This window comes from Neoarius graeffei, chromosome 16 (assembly GCF_027579695.1).
Source record: "Neoarius graeffei isolate fNeoGra1 chromosome 16, fNeoGra1.pri, whole genome shotgun sequence".
NCBI classification, from domain to species: Eukaryota; Metazoa; Chordata; class Actinopteri; order Siluriformes; family Ariidae; genus Neoarius; species Neoarius graeffei.
The window spans coordinates 55,643,721-55,668,703 of NC_083584.1; the positions used below are offsets into that span (position 1 = coordinate 55,643,721).

General features: G+C 43.8%; 1 protein-coding gene across 4 annotated transcripts in view; it reads left to right on the top strand.

Annotated features, from left to right (window-relative positions):
- Nucleotides 1-24,150, top strand: part of hivep1 (HIVEP zinc finger 1) — a 114,312-nt gene extending 90,162 nt beyond the window's left edge. For all 4 annotated transcript variants that reach the window (XM_060943213.1, XM_060943210.1, XM_060943212.1 and 1 more), the window contains exons 4-9: nt 646-6,365; nt 6,494-6,618; nt 6,719-6,894; nt 20,322-20,423; nt 21,601-22,145; nt 22,385-24,150. In XM_060943213.1, the coding sequence (XP_060799196.1) occupies nt 646-6,365; nt 6,494-6,618; nt 6,719-6,894; nt 20,322-20,423; nt 21,601-22,145; nt 22,385-23,530 (7,814 nt within the window). In that variant the 3' untranslated portion in view covers nt 23,531-24,150. The remainder of the gene's footprint in view (nt 1-645; nt 6,366-6,493; nt 6,619-6,718; nt 6,895-20,321; nt 20,424-21,600; nt 22,146-22,384) is intronic.
- Nucleotides 24,151-24,983: the final 833 nt, after the last annotated feature.

Genomic DNA, 24,983 nt, shown 5'->3' on the forward strand with positions numbered 1-24,983 from the left:
TGTGTGTGTGTGTGTGTGTGTGTGTGTGTGTGTATGTGGCTGCAGTAACTGAGAACAATTGTATAGAATGTCGATTTGAGGGATCTTTTTAGCTCCTACTTCAGGGTTGGTATACTCCCCAGCACAAGAGAAACAACGAGTGACATAAGCATTTGGTGATTGGTCCAAATGAGTCAATGCAGCACCGGCAACCACCCATTTTAAAACTCCGTGTAAAACATTAGCTTTGTAAACAACAACCCCTAATGTTAGCATTAAAAACTGAAGAAAAAAAGCCTGCTAATTTCATGCCAGCATTACTAGTGCTACAAATACAAACCAAAAATAAACCCCTTGAAGTAATGTAATTCTTGGGGGAGCTCCCCAGTGGGTAGTTCCTCTTGATAAGTCCTTAGAACTGTTTAGTCCAAAAACACCTTGAGTTTCAGTGAAGGAAATTGTAATGCTACAGCATACAAAGTCATTCTATACAATTGTGTGCTTCTAACTTTGTAGTAACAGCCTGGGGAATAACCACATATACCGTAGGTTTGTGGGTCAGGGGTGCACATACTTTTGGCCATATAGTGTATCAAGCATTTGCAAGTTCCACAAGTATAGGTAGCGAAGAGCCCCTCTTAACTTTTTTGTTTGTTTCTCCAACAGGCAGAAATGAAAGTACTGGCAGAAGTTCTGATAGCATCAAAGGACTAAAAAGGAAAAAGGTCGTGGCTGAAAACCAGTTGAAGAAAATACCCAAGTCTCCAATCAAGAAGTTGCCACAAACCAAGAAATCTGTTTCACCTACAGACAGTGCTTTATCCAAGGAAGCCACACCTGCCAGATTATTCTCCAAGAGCCCAGCACACAGTACTTCCAAATCAGTCCAAGATTCTGAAGATGATAAGCAGGAAACACTGGCAGACAAGGCAGTAAAAGTGGAGAACAAAGATTTGACTACCTTACAGTCAGAGGCTCTTGTTCACCAAAAGGGTGCAGATAAGACTTGTGTTGTACAGTCCATGTTAGCTAAAAGCTGGAGTGATAAAGTCAGCAACAAAGGCACATCTGCCTCACACACAGCTGCTCCTCTTGAGGTTCTGCTTAAAGCCATGGAGCCAGACTTCAGCACTTTAACAGAGAAGAAGAATTGCAATCCAATTGGGCAACTTGGGAAAGCCACATCACTTCCTGTTCCCCAGTCAGATGCTGCCATTGCTATGCCCTCAGTTAATTTTGGTCCACAGTCGCATCAGCCTGCAGTAATGCAGTCATATACTACAGCTAAACTGCCATTCTGCAATAGTGCATTGACTGGAGTCCGATCTGCTGAACATCACTCCTCACAGCAGCACCTGAATAAAGCACTTGATTGTCAGCATGACAAGCCAGGCCTTCAGAAGAGCTACAGTGCCGGTCCATCGTTTAATTTGACTTATGCTCCTGTTCCCTCAGGATCCAGTGGCCTGCCTCAAAGTCAGCCACCTATAGTACAGACATGCCAGTCTCTCTCTGCCACTGTTCCCAACCCCATCCAAGTTCCAGTCACACCAGGCTTTAACCCCGTTCAGGTCGCAACAGTTGTCAATTTTGGCATGAATCAAATGTGTGATGTCTCAACTAAGGAGCAAAAAACAAAAAAGCAAGGGAAGTATGTTTGTGAGTACTGCAACAGAGCATGTGCAAAGCCTAGCGTATTGCTGAAGCACATACGATCCCACACTGGAGAGAGACCATATCCTTGTGTGACATGTGGCTTCTCATTCAAAACAAAGAGCAACCTTTACAAGCATAAAAAGTCTCATGCTCATGCCATCAAGTTAGGGCTTATTTCAAAAGATTCTGGAAGTGGGTCTTTATCCCAAGAATCTGACAAAGGTCTTGGTACCAATTCAGATGTAGAGGAAAGTGGTGAGAGTGATGAGGAGGTGAATACAGCTGATTTGGACCCTGACTCTTCACTGAGCATCTTGACTGCTTTATCTGAGAGCAGCTTGCACAGTTCAGGCATAGTGCCAGGCAGTCAAGGGAATGCAGACCACTCTGTGATGTATGAAAATATCAAACCTTTGTCCAGTCAAAAGGGCTGTGAGCCCAAAGTACCTGCTGCTCTGCCTAAAGTCGTTGTTTACCCTGTCAATGTTTCACCCTTGCGAGCAGACAGTCCAAGAGTTACAGATTCCAATCCAGACCAAGCGACAGCCCAGAGGCAAAGGGATTTCCAGACAGCAAGTCTAAGGTCCAGCATAACTGTACTGTCATCACTGAAAGAGGTGGATTGCACAAGTCCTTTACCAGACTTCATAAGTGAGGATGACAGTCAGCAGTACAAGTCTCCATCAGGGAGTGGACATGCACAACTTCAGAGACAGCAAGCAACTGACCATTCTCAGCAGCCTCAGGGCAAATGCCTGCTTAGCCCCCGAAGTCTAGGAAGTACTGATTCTGGTTACTTTTCAAGATCTGAAAGTGCAGATCAAGCTGTGAGCCCCCCAAGCCCCTTTGTCAAGATAACACCTCCAACAGAAAGTGATCTGAAAAATCCACAAGTTTTATCTTCCCCTATAGTAGCCACTGTCATGCATGTAGCAACCAGTGAAAAGCCTCCAGTTTTGCCAGGACAGATGCGTCCCCCATTGGAGACAAAAGCACTTTCTTTAGAAGAGCGCATCACAAAATTAATATCAGACAATGAGGCTGTTGTGGATGACAAGCAACTTGATAGTGTCAAACCAAGGCGTACATCTCTGTCCAGAAGAGGTAGTATAGACTCCCCCAAATCATACATATTTAAAGATTCTTTTCAGTTTGATCTAAAACCAGTAGTAAGAAGGTCAAATTCCAATTCTGACATACCAAAGTCTCCCTTTACGCCTACTGATAAATCCAAACCAATATTTCTTCTGTCTGTGCCACCTCAATATCCAACTATGGATTGTTTACCAATTACAAGAAGTAATTCGGTGCCTACAACACCTGGCCACTCAGCTGTCCTCCCCAATGCTACCCCTCAGCCCCATCGTCTAAGGATATGCCAGTCTTTTGATGACAAGTTTAGTTCACTAAATGATGAGGTCTTCTCTCCAGCACCTTCCACTCCAAATCAAGCTGTACATCGAACCTTAGTCAGGCAGATAGCAGTTGAAGATTTTTCCACAAATGAGGGTCATGTTCTTCTTTCTGTTCATTCCATGGATGAGAGTCATTATGGCTCAAGCATTACCCATGAGACTCGAAGTAAATCATTTGATCATGCACCTGAAAGAACTCGAAAGTCTCAACCAAGCAAAGGGACAACATATGAATGTGAAACTTGTCGTAACCGGTATCGAAAATTAGAAAACTTTGAAAATCACAAAAAATTTTATTGCTCTGAATTGCATGGTCCGAAAAACAAAACCATGCCAGTAAGAGATGTTGAGCCAGATGTTTTTGCACGTGGAACACAACAACCTGTTTTAAGCAGAAATGCCATTATTCCAAGCATTGTGGATCAGCCAATGATAAGAAAAAGACGTAAAATGAAAAGTGTTGGGGATGATGAAGACCAGTCTCCAACTGAAACTCCACCTCCAAGTTCAAAAAGTTTTGATTCCTGCCAGCTGTCCATGGGTTTTTCAGGAAATTCCTATACACAACACACACCCACTTCTAACCCTCCTGTAGGTCAAATTCAGCTCATTGCAAGAGGCACTGAAGAAGCAAGATTGTCTCCAATACGAGAGATCCATATCAGCACATGCAGTAAAGAAAGAGCAGAACCTCAGAGACAAGGAAGTGGCACTTCAGTCATTAGGCACACTAACTCTCTCAGCCGACCAAATTCCTTTGAAATGTCAGAGTCTATTGACCGATCCTCTCCAGTTGATTCTGTGGAAAAGGATGCAAACAACTCAGTAAAAAGGCATGTTGAAAGTACAATTAGTTCTTCTTTGCAAAGTTATCATGAAAAAATGTCAACACCCAAATGTCCTAATCAGGGAATAAATGAAGTTGAGAAGCAAACTTCATCAGTTACTAGTGACAGTTGTCCATCTACCCAGTCTAGGTTGGTGCGGCAGAACAACATTCAAGTTCCTGAAATTCTTGTAACAGAAGAACCAGACAGAGAGCATGAATCCCAACTGACTGAATCAACAGAAAAGCCTTCAGAAACATTCAACTGGCCTCAGAGAAGTGAGAGTTTGTCTAAACTTCCAACTGAAAAACTCCCGCCAAAAAAGAAGCGGATAAGGTTGGCTCAAATGGAACACTCCTCGGGGGAATCTAGCTTTGAGTCAAGTCTCTCGCGTAGCCTTAGCCGAGACAGTAGCTTGTCAAGGTGCTCCAGTATTTCAGCCTCATTTGACAGAGATGATCCTCCAAGATCAGACAGTCCATCCAGGGTGGAAGGTGTTAGGAAACCACCAGAGGTTCAAGGGCTTCCTGTAGTAAGCAACACTCTAGGAGTACCAGGAATGATGAGACGTGCTGCCTCAGAGCAAATTAGCTGTACTCAACAATCTGTAGAAATTTCTTGTGATTACCGTAGCAAATCATTTGACTGCAGTACCATATCTCCCAGCAGGTCCACATCACCAATGGTAACTACATTGCCAAAAAATACACAGAGTACTCCAACTCCCCAAGTACCTCTTATTGAAAGAAGAAGAGGGCCCCTTGTACGTCAGATGTCTTTGAAGATTGGACCAGAAACACAACAACCCAAAGGGAAACCAACAGTTTCACTCCAGAGAGGCCCCTCTGCAAACATTTTTTCAGTGTCCCAACATAGATCATTAAATGTTAATAAGCCTGTTCTGCTTCATTCTGGGGAATCACCCCTGAAGAAGAATGTGAAAATAGTTCAAAGTATCAACCTTGGTAGCCAAACCCAACAACCCCAAATTCATGGTCTCCCCCACCCATGGCACCAGACCTCAAAGCTTGACAAATGCCAGGAGTCTCTGGTGCATGTTGTGCTTGACGAAGCAGATATTGAGAAGCCTGTTGATGCAGATCATATCAAGAACTTTGTACCCAAGTACCAGTTGCAGTATCCAGTTTTAAAAACAGGTAAAGCACACTCTTTCACTAGTGTGCAGGGTGCGCAAATTACCTTACCTGTTATTACAATACCAATTGCAAATGAGATTAAAGTTTCAACATTCAGCGATGGAATACAAAATGTTTCTGAAACTCAACCAAGTCAGCAGAGTGTCTCTAATAGAGGGGTCTCTGTTGTTTTGCCCATTGATCCTGAAGTTGGCCCAGCTTCTCAGTCTTTTTCAGAACCTACTACAGTTCCACAGATTCTCATCACTAATGAACATACACTACCTACATCAACAGTGGATTCCAAAGTAAACCTTACTGAAGTGAATACAAATGCAAAAATTGGATCAGACCGGCAAAATGGAAGGTCACCTGGGTCAGTTGGCTTCCAAATGAAGACTGTTATCCCAGCCATTAGACAAAACCATATTGGTGAAATCCAAAGTACATCATCTCCTGGTTCTTTACACTGCACTCAGAAACTGGTATCAGTAAGCCTTTGTCCACAACAAGAGCCCACTGCCTCAAGTAAACGTATGCTTTCTCCTGCCAACAGTCTGGACATAGCCATGGAGAAGACACAGAAACGGGCTAAGGATGACCATAGTGCTGCATGTCTTACAGATGGTCGATCACTTAGTTACTTGAACTCAAAAATGTCAGAGTTGACCAGACAGCGGAAGTTAATGCTTGTTCGGCAGGTTTGCACCACTGAACCAGTAGACAGTCCAATAGAAACAGATGCCCCTGAGCAACTACCAGAATGCAGAGAACCTGAAAAAGATAATCAGATAGAAATTTGCCACACAAAGTGTGATGTTGTTGAACAAGAAATGGAGAGCAGGACACCTACCACAACTATGCAGACAGTACCAGGATCTGACACACATTCCTCTCCAGGGATGCAAAGCCACTTTGTACCTGGAAACACAACATTGAAATCACAAGAAAAGCCTGAAGAGAATCACTGGTTTCCAGCTAAACCTCATTTGAGGCCTCAAACATATCCTGGGCAAATAAAATTAGCTGCCTCTGTTTCAGTTGTGAACACACGAGACAGCCATCGTCTATCCTTTCCAAGTCTGAAAACAGCTACAACATTTACTTGGTGTTTTCTGTTGAAAAGGAAACCTCTCCACATTGAGCAGACAGATCAGAGAATCTCAGCCTACTCTACCTGGACAGTCAAGTCTAAAAACCCAAATCCACTAGGTCTTCCCACCAAAGTGGTCATGTCTCTTTTTGACTCCAAACAGATATCCAAGAAAATACTGTATACCCAAGCTATAACAACAAGCTTAAAATCCGACATACTGACGTACTCTGGCAAACTGAAAGATGTTTTGCCAAAGGTTTGTTTTTCCATATTATATCAATTCACTTACAAATTGGCTTTTTAACCATACAGTTGTAAAGTGTATTTTACATTGTATTTTATTTATTTTTTGTTTTGTTTTGTTCTTTGTTGAAATATTTTCAGGTGTTGGCCCAACGAAGCACTTTGTTAAATGAGAACTGTGGCAAGGCAAAACCAGAGAGTCAGTCAAGCCATGAGTTAGACTCTTCCAAAGCAGAACCTCGACGGGTGAAGATCTTTGATGGAGGGTTTGTGTCCCTAGCCTAACTTCTCAGCTGTTGCTTCAAACACATTAAGTAAAAAAATTGAGTAGGAATTCTCATGTTGTATATTATCTTCTTTTAACAGTTACAAATCGAATGAGGAATATGTGTATGTAAGGGGGCGTGGAAGGGGTAAATACATCTGTGAGGAGTGTGGGATCCGCTGTAAAAAGCCAAGCATGTTGCGCAAACATATCCGCACACACTCTGATGTTCGTCCCTATCATTGCGCACAATGCAATTTCTCTTTTAAAACAAAAGGTGAGTGTATGTCAACTTCTGTACTATTTTACAAATTCTCATTTTTTTGCAGTTAAAAATACATGTTGTACAATTATTCTGTCGCAGAAAAATAACAGTTCAAAGAAATTGTTGAAAACTCAGTATTGCCATGACATTCATGTACCTGTACATAAAGTGTGTGTGTGTGTGTGTGTGTGTGTGTGTGTGTGTGTGTGTGTGTGTGTGTGTGTGTGTGTGAGATAATGTGGCACTCGCGCCTGCGGTGGAGAACAGACATACAACCCAGGGTCTTGTGGAAGAATAAGTGCTCTTTTAATTATTAAAAACGGTAGGGGAAGTGAAAGGGGTGAGACTGGTGCAGTCAGTGCAGGTACCAGAGGGCCAGAGCCAGCCTAATGCGGGGGCGCAGGCTGGGGCTGGCTGCATCTGGGTCTTTCGTCGATCCACCATTGGAAGCGGGAGCTGTGGCGATCACCAGCGAGAATGCTGTGATCTCGGTTGTCCTCCTCATTGTCTTTGGTATTGGTCAAGTGGCCTCTGCAGAGAGAGGAGGGAGAATCAGTTTACAACTACAAAGAGAACCCAACTAAATTCTGTTTGTGGTGGTGCCTCTTTATACTTCCCTGTCTGCTTGAGGAGGATAGTTTGAGGTGCTGTTTAAGCCTCTCCACTCATGTGCAATCAGCGGGCCCTGACCTGTGCCACACTGCTTTTGGCAGTCCAAACCAGTGGTGCTGAAGTGTTGCTATTTTTTCAGTACCACAGGGGCGGTAGAGTGAAGAGCGATGCAGTGCTTGGGCAGGGGTTTGCTTGAGTTCCACAGCTGCATAGTTCTTCTTGCAGCTGGTATATAGCATGGGATGCTCTTCACCATTGATGACCTGCGAGAGTATGGCACCCAGGCCTGTCTCCAAAGCATCCATCTAGATGATGAATGGCAGGTCAAAGTCCGACTTTTGGAGGACGGTTGACAGTGGTGACAATGGTGACGGCTTTCTTCGGGGGAATGCCTGCTCTGTCCTGCTAGTTCACTACACCTTATCTGGCTCTCCTTTCCTGGTTAGGTCAGAGAGGGGAGATGCTACAAAGGAGAAGTTAGGCACGAATGTGCAATAGTATCTGGCCAGCCCCAAGAATGCATGTACCTGTCTTTTGTTGGTGGGCCAGGGTAGTTCTGGACTGTCTCAATCTTCTTCTCCTGTGGCTTGAGTAACCCCTGACTAATGCAGTTACCCAGGTGCTGTGCTTCAATCAACCCCAGATGACACTTCCGAGGATTGGCCATGAGCCCAACCTTCCTCAGCTCCCCCAGGACAGCTTTGAGATGGTGCAAGTGATTAGCCCAGGTAGATAAGTGGATGATGACATTGTCCAGGTAGGCCACTGCAAATTCTTAGTGAGAGTGCAACATGAGGTGCTGGAATGTTGCTGGTGCCCCATGGAGGCTGAACGGAGGACCCAGTATTGCCAGTGGCCCGACAAGGTGGTAAAGGCAGTCTTCAGCCAGGCTTGGGATATCAGAGCCACCTGCCAATACCCCTTGGTGAGGTCAAGAATGGAAACAAAGCAGGCCCTCCCTAGCTAGTCAACTAAGTCATCTACCCTGGGCGGGGGGTAGCTGCCAAAGTCTAAGACTGCGTTGAGCTTCCTGAAGTCATTGCAGAGTCTCAGACTTCCTGCTACAATGGGGCCTGAGCAGGAGCTGATGGACTTCTCGATGATTCTGTCCTGCAGCATTCAAGCTACTTCTTGCTTGATTGCATGATGGCAGGCCTCCATTACATGATAGGGGGACTGGTGAATTACTACCCCAGGGGGAGTTTTGATGTGTTGCATCAGGTGGGTCCAATCTTGTTCTGATGAGAAGACATCCCTGAACTGGTCTAGAAGCTCTCCCAGCTCTTGGCACTGTTGACCGGACAGGTCCTCACCTTGTTGGGCCAGAGTGTGCCCTGGTGGTTCTGAGGAGACAATAGTTTGGGCTGAGAGTAGTGGGAGAGGCTTGATCCAACATTTCAACAGATTCATGTGGTAGGTTTGTGTGTCTTTTCTCTTACCTGGCTGTTGCAGGTGGTAGTTAATGGGCCCAACATGCTCAGTCATGGGGAAGGGGCCCTACCACTGCGTGAGGAACTTGCAGCTGGTGGTGGGGATTAGCAGAAGGATGTGGTTGCTGGGCTGGGCTGAGCGGTTATAGAGCGAGCTCTGTTCAGCGTAGGCAGTAAGCTTATGCTGGTGGACGATGGGAGCCACCCTGTCAGTGCGATCCTGCCTTTCCTTTACATGCTTGATGGTGGTTCAGAAGGGTGAGAGCTGCTCTTCCCAGGCCTCCTTTACCACATCCAGGAGGCCCTGGGCCTTATCCCAAACAGGAGTGCGAAGGACATAAAGCCTGTCGACATATGTGGAGTCTCCCAGATAGCAGACAGCACATATGGGAGAAGAAGGTCCCTGGCCATCTTCATCTACTACCTGTCTACTACTAACTAGACCTCTTCAGGGTCTGGTTGAACCTCTCAACCAACCCATCAGTCTGAGGGTGGTAGGTTAAAGTGTGGATCTGTTTAACCTGCAACAGCCGGCACACATCTGTCATTAGTTTGGACAGAGAGAGAACAGCAGAACCAGTTCCCTGGCAACGTTTTTGGATGTAGCCTTCTGAAGGGAGACTGCTTTGGGGTATCAGGTGGTGTAGTCTATGATGACGAGTATGTGCTCGTGGCCCTGGGCAGACTTGGGAAGGGGACCCACCAGATCCATGCCCACTCTCAAAGGGGATGCCGATAATGGGCAGAGGCATGAGCGGGGCAGGTGCAGGCTTCCTTGGGGCAGTGCACGGACATGGAGGCAGCATTGGCAGACATTCCTCACTTCAGCATTCATCTTTTGGCATACTAGGTAGCTCCCCAAAGGGTGGGAGTGGGCTAGGTGTGTCACAAGGTCCACTTTTGAGCAAGGGACTAAAAGCAGGTCCGTGGGCTGGCCTTGCTGCTCTGTGTGGTGGTAGAGAAGGCCCAGGAAGGAAGCTTACCTGGCTGTTGGTCTTTGCCTTCCACAACACGCACTTGCCCCCCACAATTCTTTAGTCGCTCATCCTGTTTCTGCTCCTTCCTGAAGTTCCTTTCCCAAGTCATCTGCTTATAAATGAGAAAGTGGATGAGAGGTGGTGTTTGACTCACCTTCGGCAGTGCAGGCATCAGCGTCCCCATGCTCCCCAGCCAGGCACACAACTTAGAGTGGCATGGTGCAGTCCATGAGCCTTTGAGGTGCTCTGCACATCCTTCTGGAAGCAGGCAGCTCCTTGGGAAACTCAGGCCAATTGGCCTAGGAGGAGAGGGACAGGGAGGTCAGGAATGACACCAATGGTTAGCTTCCATTCATCTCACTCATTTTGAATCCAGATGTGGGTGATGGCCACCTCGAGTGCATGCCCATGCACGCAGGTGACCTCGACAGTGCTGCAGTACCCCAAAGCCTGAAGCAAGACTGAGGGTCAAACCAGTGTGATGATGCTGCTGGAGTTGCGGAGAGCTTGCACTGGCCATCCCTCTATCCACACAGGGGTGCTTGGAAGATGAGGGCTTGTGGGTGAGTTGATGATGCAGCCAGCAAGCCACGGCTTCCGGGTTGGATTGGGTGATGGAGGTTCAGAAGCAGTGGGGATGACCTCATCAAGGAGAGGGGGAGGTCAAGCTGGTCACAGACGACATCTTTGGGGCTCTGTGTTGGCCCAGGAAGGGAGTGTACATACTGTATTTTATTATTACTATTTACTGTTTGATCTCGTGTTACACACTATCCACATTCACTGGATATATTCTATCCACATTCACTGGATATGACCAATCGCATGCTCTGGTAGAGAACCCGAGCTTGATCTCTTTTAATGAATAAAAGAAGAACATTGAATTAGAAAGTGTGTCCAAACTTTTGACTGGCACTGTGTTTTGTATATACATACTGTGTGTGTGCGCACATGTGTGTGTGTGTGTGTGTATATACAGTGGGGCAAAAAAGTATTTAGTCAGCCACCAATTGTGCAAGTTCTCCCACTTAAAAAGATGAGAGAGGCCTGTAATTTTCATCATAGGTATACCTCAACTATGAGAGACAAAATGAGGAAAAAAAATCCAGAAAATCACATTGTCTGATTTTTAAAGCATTTATTTACAAATTATGGTGGAAAATAAGTATTTGGTCAATAACAAAAGTTCATCTCAATACTTTGTTATATACCCTTTGTTGGCAATGACAGAGGTCAAACGTTTTCTGTAAGTCTTCACAAGGTTTTCACACACTGTTGCTGGTATTTTGGCCCATTCCTCCATGCAGATCTCCTCTAGAGCAGTGATGTTTTGGGGCTGTCGCTGGGCAACACAGACTTTCAACTCCCTCCAAAGATTTTCTATGGGGTTGAGATCTGGAGACTGGCTAGGCCACTCCAGGACCTTGAAATGCTTCTTACGAAGCCACTCCTTCATTGCCCGGGCAGTGTGTTTAGGATCATTGTCATGCTGAAAGACCCAGCCACGTTTCATCTTCAATGCCCTTGCTGGTGGAAGGAGATTTTCACTCAAAATCTCACGATATATGGCCCCATTCATTCTTTCCTTTACATGGATCAGTCGTCCTGGTCCCTTTGCAGAAAAACAGCCCCAAAGCATGATGTTTCCACCCCCATGTTTCACAGTAGGTATGGTGTTCTTTGGATGCAACTCAGCATTCTTTCTCCTCCAAACACGACAAGTTGAGTTTTTACCAAAAAGTTATATTTTGGTTTCATCTGACCATATGACATTCTCCCAATCCTCTTCTGGATCATCCAAATGCTCTCTAGCAAACTTAAGACGGGCCTGGACATGTACTGGCTTAAGCAGGGGGACACGTCTGACACTGCAGGATTTGAGTCCCTGGCGGCGTAGTGTGTTACTGATGGTAGCCTTTGCTACTTTGGTCCCAGCTCTCTGCAGGTCATTCACTAGGTCCCCCCGTGTGGTTCTGGGATTTTTGCTCACCGTTCTTGTGATCATTTTGACCCCACGGGGTGAGCTCTTGCGTGGAGCCCCAGATCGAGGGAGATTATCAGTGGTCTTGTATGTCTTCCATTTTCTAATAATTGCTCCCACAGTTGATTTCTTCACACCAAGCTGCTTACCTATTGCAGATTCAGTCTTCCCAGCCTAGTGCAGGTCTACAATTTTGTTTCTGGTGTCCTTTGACAGCTCTTTGGTCTTGGCCATAGTGGAGTTTGGAGTGTGACTGTTTGAGGTTGTGGACAGGTGTCTTTTATACTGATAACGAGTTCAAACAGGTGCCATCAATACAGGTAACGAGCGGAGGACAGAGGAGCCTCTTAAAGTTGTTACAGGTCTGTGAGAGCCAGAAATCTTGCTTGTTTGTAGGTGACCAAATACTTATTTTACCGAGGAATTTACCAATTAATTCATTAAAAATCCTACAATGTGATTTCCTGGATTCTTTCCCCCCATTCTGTCTATCATAGTTGAAGTGTACCTATGATGAAAATTACAGGCCTCTCTCATCTTTTTAAGTGGGAGAACTTGCACAATTGGTGGCTGACTAAATACTTTTTTGCCCCACTGTGTGTGTGTGTGTGTGTGTGTGTGTGTGTGTGTGTGTGTCTATATATATATATATATATATATATATATATATATATATATATATATATATACACACAGTACCGATCAAATGTTTGGACACACCTTCTCATCTCATCTCATGTTTTTTTTTTTTTTTAATTCATTAAAAGACACTTCATGTCTTAAAGTAATGATGGGTGTCATTCTCTTTACTTAGTTGAGCAGTTCCCAACATAATATGGATTTCAACAGTTGTGGAATAGGGCTGTTTACTGTATTTTTTATTATTTACTATTTACTGTTTGATCTCAAACGCATTATGAAGGCAAGAAATTGCACTAATTAACTTTTGATGAGGCACACCTGTTAATTGAAAAGCATTCCCAGTGACCATCTCATGAAGCTGGTTAAGATAATGCCAATAGTGTGAAAAGCGTCATCAAGGTAAACGCTGGATACATTGAAGAATCTAAAATATCAAACATATTTTGTTTTTTAACACTATTTTGTGTACTACATAATTCCATACATCTTCCATATGCTATTTCATGGTTTTGATGTCTTCAGTATTGTTCAACAGTACAATGTATATGCACGTGTATGCACACACACAGTCCCCTCCAGAAGTATTGCTACCACTATACAATATGAATTATGAAGATGAATATGAGATGGTAGATCAGAATTTTAGCTTTCATTTCCTGATATTTACATATAGATGTGTTAAAGAACTTTATTGTTTATTGCACATACAAGAACAAAATTTGCTTAACAAAATATAACAAATACAAGACATGCAGGGGAGGCCTGAAACCTGATGGTTTTTCCAGGGTCTCCCCTTGTTAAAATAAAAATAAAAATGACAATATTAGGGTCAACTTATATAAAGCATAAAATTAAAAAAAAAAACTTAATAATTAAAGTAATTAATCAACTAGATACCCAGGAAAAATAAACATACAATTTGCTACAAGCCCAAATATATGAATACATGGTAAAATAACAATAATGACCTCGATTTGCTGAATAAAATGATATGGCGAAGCTAAAGATCAACTTACTGAACAAATCTAACATTAAACATGAAAACATCGTCAATTATAAACAATTAATTGATAACAGGGATTTGGAAAGATAGATCAATGTAATTTTATAGTTGGATTATTCAAGATTTCCTTTATCAGTTGCTTCTTGAAAAGGGGCAAAAACGTACTTTTTTTTTTTTAGACTATTCCATACAAAGGGTCCTCTATACATTAAACTGTCGCTGATTAGATTTGGTTAGAATCGGTCTTAAGTTATTGCACTGTCTTGTGTTGTGTTTGTGGATATCGGGGTTAAATGTGATGCTATCTCTGTAATGTGCTGGTAAACATGAACTTCCATCGATGATTTTGTGAACAAAAAGACTAATCTGTAATTTGTTAATGTCATATATTGTTAATACTTTTAAATCATGAAACTTAGAACATGGCACCTTTTGTTTGAACCCATTCATTTTTCTAGTGATCAGAATATTGGAACATGTTACAGGCAGTTGTTTCTTGTTGCCCAGGTGTGCCCTGTTAGATTGATTCTTTAAATAATTAATAGCTCTGAATGTCTACTCTTGGTTTGAGCCCTGGCTTTCACTTGTGAAGACTGTAATTGTTGTTAAAAAGGATAAACCAACATGATGATGTGAGCGCTGAATATGGGAGAAAATCAATCCATTTTGAAGCTGAGAAAAGAAGAAAAATCCATCAGAGCCATTGTGCAAGCATTGGCAGCATAGCCAATGTAAGAATTTGGAATGTCCTGAAAAACAGTCACTGACTTCAACAACAACCTCGACAGGGCAGGGGTGAAGGTACAACAGTCTACTGGTTAAAGAAGACTGTGAGAGCAGAAATATAGAGGCCATACCACATGCTGCAAACCACTCATCAGCAGTAAGAACCATAAGGTCAGATTGGAATTCAGAGAGAAATCCAGAAATAATCCACAAAAGTTTTGGAACCAAGATTACCCTTGACAAAGTGATGGAAAGGCCAAAGTGTGGAGAAAGAAAGGATCTGCTCATGATCCAAAACATACAAGCTCATGGGTCAAGCACAGTGGTGGTAGTGTCATGGCTTGGGCTTGCATGGCTGTTTCTGGAATGGTCTCATTAATCTTTATTGATGATGGAACTCATGATGATAGCAGCATAATGAATTCAGAAGTTTCCAGAAACATTCTGTCTGATAATTTACATAAAATGTGTCCAATCTAATTAGGAGGAACTTCATCATGCAGCAAGACAACGACTTAAAACACACTGCAACACAACACAGGACTTCATTAGGTGAAACAGTGGAAGGTCAGCAAGTCAATTAACAGTCTTAATTGACTTGAGCAGCATTTCATCTATTGAAGAGGAGACTGAAGAGAGAACCCCCCCCCCCAAACAAACAAATGAAAGAAGCTGCATTACAAGCAAACATTATAAAAAAAGAAGGCAAGTTTGCTCCTGTTAGTAGGTCGCCAGCTTGAGTTATTGCAAGTGAGGGAACTAGTGTCAAATATTAAGTATTATTATACATATGGGACACTTTTTCCATGGAATAAAAACATGTATTCTATTCCCTTCTAGTGGGTTTATTGATGGCATACAATATTATAATATCGCTTATCCTCCATCTATTATGGCACTCTCCCCAATGGAGAATGAGCATACAATAATATTGTCATAATATTGCACATTGTCAAGACATGACGTCACAAGTCAGAGCTCATGTGACGATCCAATGACAAAACTTTCCTGCTGCGCATGCACAGAATCATTTCTTTGTCGGCCAGGAAAGAGAGACGACGAGGCTAATCCAGTGCTAGGTTTAAGCACTAAATAAATAAACTGAAACTAAAGATGCGCTGAACACCCGAAAGGCTACCAAAACTTCATTATATATTCTTCATGCATATTTACATGCTGATGGACATTGAAAAACTGGAAAAGAGACACATCGGAGATGTAAAACTTGCGCGCTAGCGAGTGACTGACAGTTTGTACACAAACATGGCCACGAGGTTTGCTTCATTAACAGTGGAAGATTTAGAGAGAATTTGGAAAGGGAAAGACACGCTGAACACCCGAAAGGCTACCAAAACTTCATTGGATATTCTTCACGCATATTTACAAAAGAAAAACATACCCATGGACACTGAAAAGCTGGAAAAGAGACACGTCTGAGACAAAACTTCCATGCTACCGAGTGACTGTGACCAATTGTACATAAACTGAGACACGTTGGAGACGGTTTGCTTCATTAAAAGCAGAAGATTTGGAGAGAATTTTGAAAGAGAAAGACGTGCTGAACACCTGTGTGCTGAAAGGCTGAAACGTGCTGAAAGACTACCAAAACTTCATTATATATTCTTCACCTATATTTAAAAGAGAAAAACATATCAATGGACACTGAAAAACTGGAAAAGAGAGCACTAGCGGAAATATTGTCAAAGTTCTACTTGGAGGTTTGGAAAAGTGACAGAGACTTTTACAAGATGACTTCACTCATGGATTTCACTCAGCAAAACCCTTGTTTTGAATAACTGTAATGTAACAATTAACTACTACCAAAAGTAACTTTGAACTTGAACTGTCAACCTGTATATAGCTTGTATATAAGTTGGGTTGTTGTTCAGGCTTTTTGGACTTGTACCATTTTTATTGTTAGAACTTTGACTTTGTACATGTACATTTGGATTGACAGAACATTGAATTACATTTGATCAGAATCAGCATTCAATATTGGTAAGTTACCCCTTGTTCTTAACTTTTTGTAAAATCTATAATTGTTCCATCAAATGTGTATGTATAATAATAATAATAATAATAATAATAATAATAATGTCTTCTTTCATGGTACGGTATATCATCATGGGCAACCAAGATGGCGGCATGCTCAGACGCAGCGGCTCACGGCTCTCCCCTTCAGTGTGTTTTTTACGTCTTTTGTTTGTTCGTTTGTGGACTTTGTGTATTTTCGCTTCGGTGGTACACCACTACAGCCGCCAGGACCTCGTAGATATTGGCTACTGACATAAGATTGCCGTTACGAGGGAATTTCAATTCAGTCACAACATCCCGGACGAGCTAGCAAGACCACCAGATTCTTCGTGGTTTGTTGTTGGGTCTGGAAAGCGGAGCAGGCGAAGGAGGGAGAGGAAGCAGAAGCGAGGTTGCAGGTCCGGCCTCCTGCTAAGGCTAAGGAACCAACCGCACAAGCCACCCCTGCCGAGCCTATATCTCACCAATCCCAGATCTCTCACCCACAAGATGGAGGATCTGGAACTACAACTTGTGGTAAATTGCTACATTCGAGACTGCTGTGCCCTCATTATTACAGAGACCTGGCTGAACCCGAAGATCCCTGATGCTAGCGTGCAGCTAGCTGGCCGCTCCCTGCACCGCGGGGATAGGACTGAGGACTCCAGCAAAAGTAGAGGTGGGGGGCTCTGTATTTATGTGCATGAGGACTGGTGCAACAACAGCAGTATTATAGTGAAGCACTGCTCCCCTGACATAGAGTACATGTCTGTAAGATGTCGGCCTTATTTTCTCCCGAGAGAGATAACCGTAGTGATTGTCACCGCTGTTTACGTCCCGCCAGACACTAACGCTAGCGCGGCGCTCTCTCTCCTGCTGAACGCCATCAATGAACAGCAGCGGGCCCACCCTGATGGCGTTCACATTATAGCTGGAGACTTTAATAAGACCAATCTTAAGACTGTACTCCCGAAGTTTCACCAGCACGTGAAGTGCCCAACAAGAGGGGAAAGGACTCTTGATCACATGTACTCCAACATCAAACACGGTTACAGAGCCATGCCCCTCCCCCACCTCGGACAGTCAGACCATCTTTCCTTGCTGCTCATCCCTGCATACACCCCCCTCAGATGCAGATCCAGGCCCATCACAAAGACTGTAACAACTTGGCCTGAGAATGCACTCAGCGAACTCCAGGACTGCCTTCAACACACAGACTGGGACCTATTTGAACATCAGGACCTGGAAACGTTCACAGAGACAGTTTTGGACTACATCAAGTTCTGTATGGGAACTGTATCTGTGGACAAAACCATCTGGGTTTTTCCAAATCAGAAACCCTGGATGACCAACCAGGTTCACTCACTCCTCAAGGCCCACAACACTGCCTTCAGGTCAGGCGACAGAGTCCTTTACAGCATGACTCGAGCTGACCTGAAGAAAGGGATTAAAAAAGCCAAAGCGGACTATAAGAGGAAGATAGAGTCCCATCTCGCCAGCAACAGACCATGAGAGATGTGGCAGGGCATACAGAACATCACCAACTTCAGAGGTGATGTGACATCAGGAGTCCCAAGTAAGTCGCTGGCAGAGGAGCTCAATTGCTTCTTTGCTCGCTTTGAATCTCCGCAGTGACACTCACTTGCTGTAGCCCTGCCCCCACCCCCATCAGATCCCAGCACCCCTCCACTCATTGTAGAAGAGCAGGAGGTGAGGCGTGTGCTCCAGGCAGTGAACCCCAGGAAGGCTGCCGGTCCGGACGGAGTACCTGGCAAGGTGCTCCGAGCATGTCCCCACCAGCTGTCCTACATCCTCTGCAGGATCGTCAACCTCTCGTTGGCCCAAGCAGTCATCCCTACCTGCCTGAAGTCAGCCATAATAATTCCCATCCCAAAACAGTCACCCACAACCAGCCTCAATGACTACCGCCCTGTTGCCCTCACCCCGGTAATTATGAAGTGCTTTGAGAGATTGGTCCTCCAGCACATCAAAGACTGTCTTCCCCCCACACTCGACCCCCACCAGTTCGCATACCGGGCGAACAGATCTACGGAGGACGCCATTGTCATAGCTCTGCACGCTGTGTTGAGCCACCTGGAATAGCAGCAGAGCTATGCAAGAATGCTCTTTGTAGACTACAACTCAGCATTTAACACAATCATCCCGGACACTCTGATCACAAAGCTGGACATTTTAGGCCTCCCCCCTCTCATATGCACCTGGATTAAGGATTTTTTGACCAACAGGCCCCAGACTGTGAGACTTGGCCCCCACCTTTCCTCCACACGTACACTGAGCACCGGTTCACCACAGGGCTGCGTGCTGAGCCCCCTCCTGTACTGTCTCTACACCTATGACTGTAGTCCAGTTCACGGTGACAACATGATCGTCAAATTTGCTGACAACACCACAGTGGTCGGGCTGATCACAGATGGAGACGAGACAGCCTACAGGGAGGAGGTTCAGAGGCTCGTGACCTGGTGCTCAGTAATCAACCTGGCTCTAAACACCACAAAGACAAAGGAGATCATTGTGGACTTAAGGAGGAAGAAAAGTGATCACCTCCCCCTCTACATCAACGGCGAGTGTGTGGAGAGGGTTCATGATTTCAGATTCCTGGGAGTCCAGATCTCTGACGACCTCTCCTGGACAATCAACATCTCAGCTGTTATAAAGAAGGCTCAGCAGCGTCTACACTTCCTGAGAGTCCTCAGGAAGAACAATCTAGACCAGAAGCTGCTGCTGGCCTTCTACCGCTCCTCCATTGAAAGCCTGCTGATGTACTGCTTGTCCACCTCATACGGGAGGTGCACTGCTGCAGACAGAGGGAGGCTTCAGAGGACAGTCGCAGCAGCGCAGAGGATTGTCGGCTGCCCTCTCCCCTCCCTGACGGACATATACACCACCCGGTGCATCAGCAGAGCTCGGAGCATCATTAAGGACAATTCACATTCTGCCTCCCAGCTGTTTGAGCTGCTTCCTTCTGGGAGGCACTACAGATGTATTAAAACAAGGACTACTAGAATGAAAAACAGCTTCTTCCCAAGAGCCATCTCCATACTGAACTCTGAGAGGAAACAAATATAATGTCGACGTTATGCAAAAATCTGTCACTGTCACTGCTGCTCTCACATTCTGTGCAATACAAATAATTTATTATTTATTCTATACATAGCCCATCCATATTCATATTCATACTTGGATATAAGACACTTTTATACGTATTTCAATTTTTGTAATGTTTATTTGTTAGGATTTAATTTTTTTTTCTCTTTCTTTTATACTTACTTTTTTGCACTGGAAAGGGAGACGCTTCTAATCTCATTATACAATTGATTGTAAAATGACAATAAAGGGCATTCTATTCTATTCTATTCTATTCTATATATTTCATTCAGCTACTCGTCTTTGACTTGTTCAATATCATGCTAGCTGAATGGAATATATCTGATATACCACTCAAAGACAGCCAATATTATTTAATTATTTACTGTCATTTAGTGTAAGATTATGTTCCAATACTTCTGCTTACCTAGAGATTGGGTGGTCTGTCAACAAAGGTGCCATGTTCTAAGTTGTTTAACACATCTATATGTAAATACCAGGAAATGAAAGCTGAAATTCTAATGTTTTATTTATCTTTTGATTTCAAACCCAAATGTCTTCAGTGTATAGCAAAAAACAAAAGGATTGGCCTTGCCAGGCCAGTACTTTCAAATGCACATACATACATACATACATACATACATACATACATACATACATACATACATACATACACTGTATATACTGTGTTATGCAAACTGACTGTTCTCATGACTGCAATCCTCTCAAAAAAAAAGGCTTACATGATTCATCCCATACTCATCTACCCACGTTTTACTGCAGAGAGGCATACACTGTCAGAACAGCCTACGTTCTTTTAAGAACTTCTGTAACAGTTGCTCAACCAAAACATGGAGGCTCAGAGACATGTCTTGACTTATGCAATCTACTCCTCTGGCCATGTACCACTCCTACCTTGGTTGAACCTGTCTGTTTCACCACTTGCACAGGAAACCTTACAAAGCACATGAAATCCAAAGCCCATAGTAAGAAGTGTATGGAGATGGGAGTTGCCATTGGTGTTATTGAGGACCACGATACTGAAGACTCAGGTACCACTAATATAAAATAAACTAATGATTTATGCTGAGAAAACTGAAAGATTTGAGTACATCTAGTATTAAGCCTTGACTTATAAGTGGAATATTATCATGTAAATATAGGCCACTGATTGAGACTCTGCCAGTTGACACAGCATTTACATTTCCAACTGTAGTCTCAAAAGCACATTTTGTGATTTCCTATTCTGAGACCTGATTGTGCAAATGAAAGGTTTTATGGTCCTGAAAGGCTGGATTTTATAGATTTGACTTTGAGTAGTTTACTACTGTCGAGCTAATGTAATATGGCTAAAATATACCAATGCCCACAAAGAAAGGAAGGAACAGAGGGAGAGCAACATTTACTTCACTCCTGCATAATTTAAGAAATCCACAATAGAGTCAACATGGTATGTTTACACCAGGGCCCCAAGATATCTACAGTAACAACAACTTGCCCATTAATAGATTTACTAATAATAACCACCTTTAAATGCTGATTGTCCTGCACTGTTTTCACTAGCAGTCCTGATCAATTGCAATGCTATGGTGTAATTGAAAGATTCTAAATGCAGCAGCTTCCCTTGTTAACTCGAAGCATATGTGGGTGGCATGAACAGCCTTTAGTGAGGGGAAATTGCAACGTCTAATTTTAGAGATGTTAAAAGCTGTAAGCTTCCTCTCGTTCTAGTCACTCAAATAATTTGCCTTTTTCTGTTTTTTTTCTTGAGGTTTTTTGGTGGTTTTTTGTTATTGCACAATCTAGCCTTAGCCACATGTGCTTGAGGTTGCAGGTGTTGCTGTGCCTCACCTCTAAATCCAAAGAATCTTCTTGTTTTTTCTATTGATGTATACTGTTTTAAATGCAGATGGTGACTTTATAGTCTGGGAAGATGCATGATTTTTTTTTAATGTAGAATGTGTCACTGTAATTCAGTTATACTGGAAACCTTAATGGTTTTATTGTTCTCTATATTTATCATTATCTAATAGTTAACTTTAAGTCTGTTTTGGCTATAATGCTGCTTCTGAGATGAAGCATTTTATCGTGTTATTTGCTAACAAAGTCTGATTGTGGTATTCTTAACAATAGATAATTAATATTTATGGCTCCTAAAAAAACCATTTGTCTGAATATACATCCTACAGTAACCCATAAGATGTACATCTTTTTTCAAAATTTTCTCAGGAGGTGATCATGGGAGAATGGGCAATGCAGATCGACAAGATTCAGATGGCGATGATTCAGATGGTCCTGATGATGAGGATAATGATGGTGAGGAGGAAGATGAGGAGGACAGCCAGGCAGAGTCAGGGCTCTCTGCCACACCTTCAGTATCTGCCAGCCCCCAGCATCTCCCATCAAGCCAGGCTGATCCAGCACCAAGCTCCCTCCTAGCACAAATGTCCATCAGCCCAAACCCTAACCCAGCTCCTCTCCCTCAAATTCCAGGATCAAAATCCCAGGCATTGGACACTGATTCACTGGCCATAACTAGCTCAGTGTCATTGGTCAGACAGATGTCAAGCTCTGCTGTTTGCTCTAGTCATGGCCCCAGCCCCTCTTACTTTGTCTCCTACCCAGCTCCTACCTCAGAATGCAATTCCTCTGACACAGAGTCTGTACACATGATGAGCCCAGTTTCACCCTGCAGACAGATGTCCATTGATTATCCTGACCCTGATGTGCCTCCTAGTCCACCCATGCCAAGCAAGATTTCCTCATCTGGCCAGGTGAGATCTGTGACCTCTCCACTTTACCTTCCTATTTCCTTATGTGTCTGTCAAAATATACTTCCATACACATGCATTGAGTCTTGCCTGGCAGGTATCCTGCATGCAAAGCTGCACTGGTAAAAACGTTAATTAATTTCTGATAGCTTAAAATTAACACCCTGAAATATTAGGTTTTATACAACTTTGTACACAAAAATTAATACATATGAAACTGAATCCATAATAATATTTTACAGGATGAATCAACCTCTAGTGATTCCCAAACCACAAATGAATCTAACTCCAATGTTGACCGAAGTACCCAAACAACTTCAGACTCCCTTCAGGGATCTTTGCACTTTCCGCCTCTGAGTCCAGACCAAGACTCTGGAGCTGGAGCCACTACTCGCCTCTTCAGCCACCTCCCCCTACACTCCCAGCAACCTAATCGTTCCCCTCACAGCATGGTACCAGTAGGTGGCATCCAGCTGGTGCCTGCTGGGCTGGCGGCATATTCTACCTTTGTGCCCATTCAGGCAGGGCCTGTCCAGCTAACCATTCCAGCAGTCAGTGTTATCCACCGACAGGCTAGCAGCCCCCTCCCAATGTCCAACACCTCACCCCAGCCCCAGGGATCACCTTGTCAACCACTTGTGGTTCAGGAACCAATCAGTAGTGTCCTACCCTGCTTCCCACTTGGCCAGGTGGCAGGGCTTCAGACCCTCAGTGCTCCCCAAGCCACACTTCAGCCTGTTGGCATGGAGACACTGAGTGTGGTGGGTTTAGCTAACTCCACCCAACTGGTACCACAGCAAAGTCTTGCGCTAAATGCAGCTCTGGGTGTGCAGGTGCTGGCAGCCAGCCCAGCACCTCAGAGCAGCACAGCCTCCCCAGGTCATATTCCTGGCCTGCAGATCCTCAACATTGCCTTGCCTGCACTTATCCCCTCCCTTAGTCCCCTTTCTGCTCTTAGCCCTTTGGTCCCAGACAAGCCAGGCAGTCCAGATGGGGTGGCCTCAGTTTCCCTACCTACACAAGTAGCAGAGTCTCCCCCAGCATCTTCCCCCTCTGGTAGCTTTCCTGCAGCCTGGCCAGCAGCAACGCCTGTAGCAATAGTTCCCGTAGCTGTAAAGCCCTTGGTGGAAATGGCCTCGGAAAGCAAACCCACTAGAAGTGGAAAAGATATAGTGCTCAGCACAATTGATGCAGAAAAGGCAAAGTTAACTCTACAAGCACATACGACCTCATCTACTGAGGGAGAATCTGAGAGTGCACAAAAGCCCCCATCAGTGGAAGCTGGTGAGGCAAGACTGCCACGACAGCCCATCACCAGGCAACCAGTAACTGATGACTTCAACAATGCCTCCAGTGATGATGAAGACAGACTTGTCATTGCTACCTGAAAGTACTTAACAGAAACTCAGTACTTACTTCTTTCTAGTGATCTCTCAATCTTTGTCAATTGCTTTAGCTCTTTTTTGTAAAACTTTGTCACTTTGTAAAAGTGAAAACACTTAAGGGGGTTTGCATCTTTGCAAGGCACCTATAAAGCACACTTTCTGACATTCATAATTGTATGTGCAATCATAAATGATGACCAATTTTTTTTTTTTACTTTTTTTTGGTCACTTCCAGTTTTGTTTTTCTTTTTGTACATGTTGTACAGACACTTGTGCCTTTTTTGGAGTTTGTTTAGAAACCTGTAAATATTATCTTCCAATTCTAGCACTTGCCTGTGTTCAATTAGCCTAAAAGTAATGGAAATAAGTCAGAAAAAGAATGGAGGGAAATTCACTTTATTTTCAAATGGTTGTCAATGGTAAATAAATGTTGTAGTGATATATGAACATTTATATGACATTTGGGGAAGTGTTTTGGTGTACAGATGTTGTGTTCATCTATTTATTATCTATCTAGTGCCCAGTTGATCTCCATAAATCCATAAGTATGTGTATAATGGTGACTTTACATGGATGTATCTACACAATCAACTGTATCAGTAAAAAATTTGTTTACAACTGCACACATTGTTTGTCAACTTTTGTTAAATGTGCAGTGTCTTGCAAAAGTATTTATCCTCCTTCATGCTTGTCTGGTTTTGTTGCATCACAAGCTGGAATTAAAACGAATTTTTTTGGGGGGTTAGCGCCATTTGAGGGTGGCACGGTGGTGTAGTGGTTAGCACTGTTGCCTCACAGCAAGAAGGTCCGGGTTCGAGCCCCGTGGCCGGCGAAGGCCTTTCTGTGCGGAGTTTGCATGTTCTCCCCGTGTCCGCGTGGGTTTCCTCCGGGTGCTCCGGTTTCCCCCACAGTCCAAAGACATGCAGGTTAGGTTAACTGGTGACTCTAAATTGACCGTAAGTGTGAATGGTTGTCTGTGTCTATGTGTCAGCCCTGTGATGACCTGGCGACTTGTCCAGGGTGTACCCTGCCTTTCGCCCGTACTCAGCTGGGATAGGCTCCAGCTTGCCTGCGACCCTGTAGAACAGGATAAAGCGGCTAGAGATAATGAGATGAGATGAGATGAGATGAGATGAGCGCCATTTGTTTTACACAACATGCCTACCACTTTAAAGTGCATATTCTGTACCAATTTCTTTTTTTTATATGAAAGTATGTCCCTTTACACACTCATCCAGAAGGGTAATTTTGCACAAGGTCATCTGTCTACAGCAGAAAAAATAAAATAACAAAATGTGTCTGGAAAAATCCCAAGGGACTCTGGAGCCAGATTCGTGACGTCACCTGCGGAAGCACCAACAGGCTGTGAGAGCTTGCACAGAAACCACCAGGTCGTTTTCTCATAAACCAGCCAGCGCTGACGTAGGATTCAGAGGGAAGCGTCCCGCACGAATGA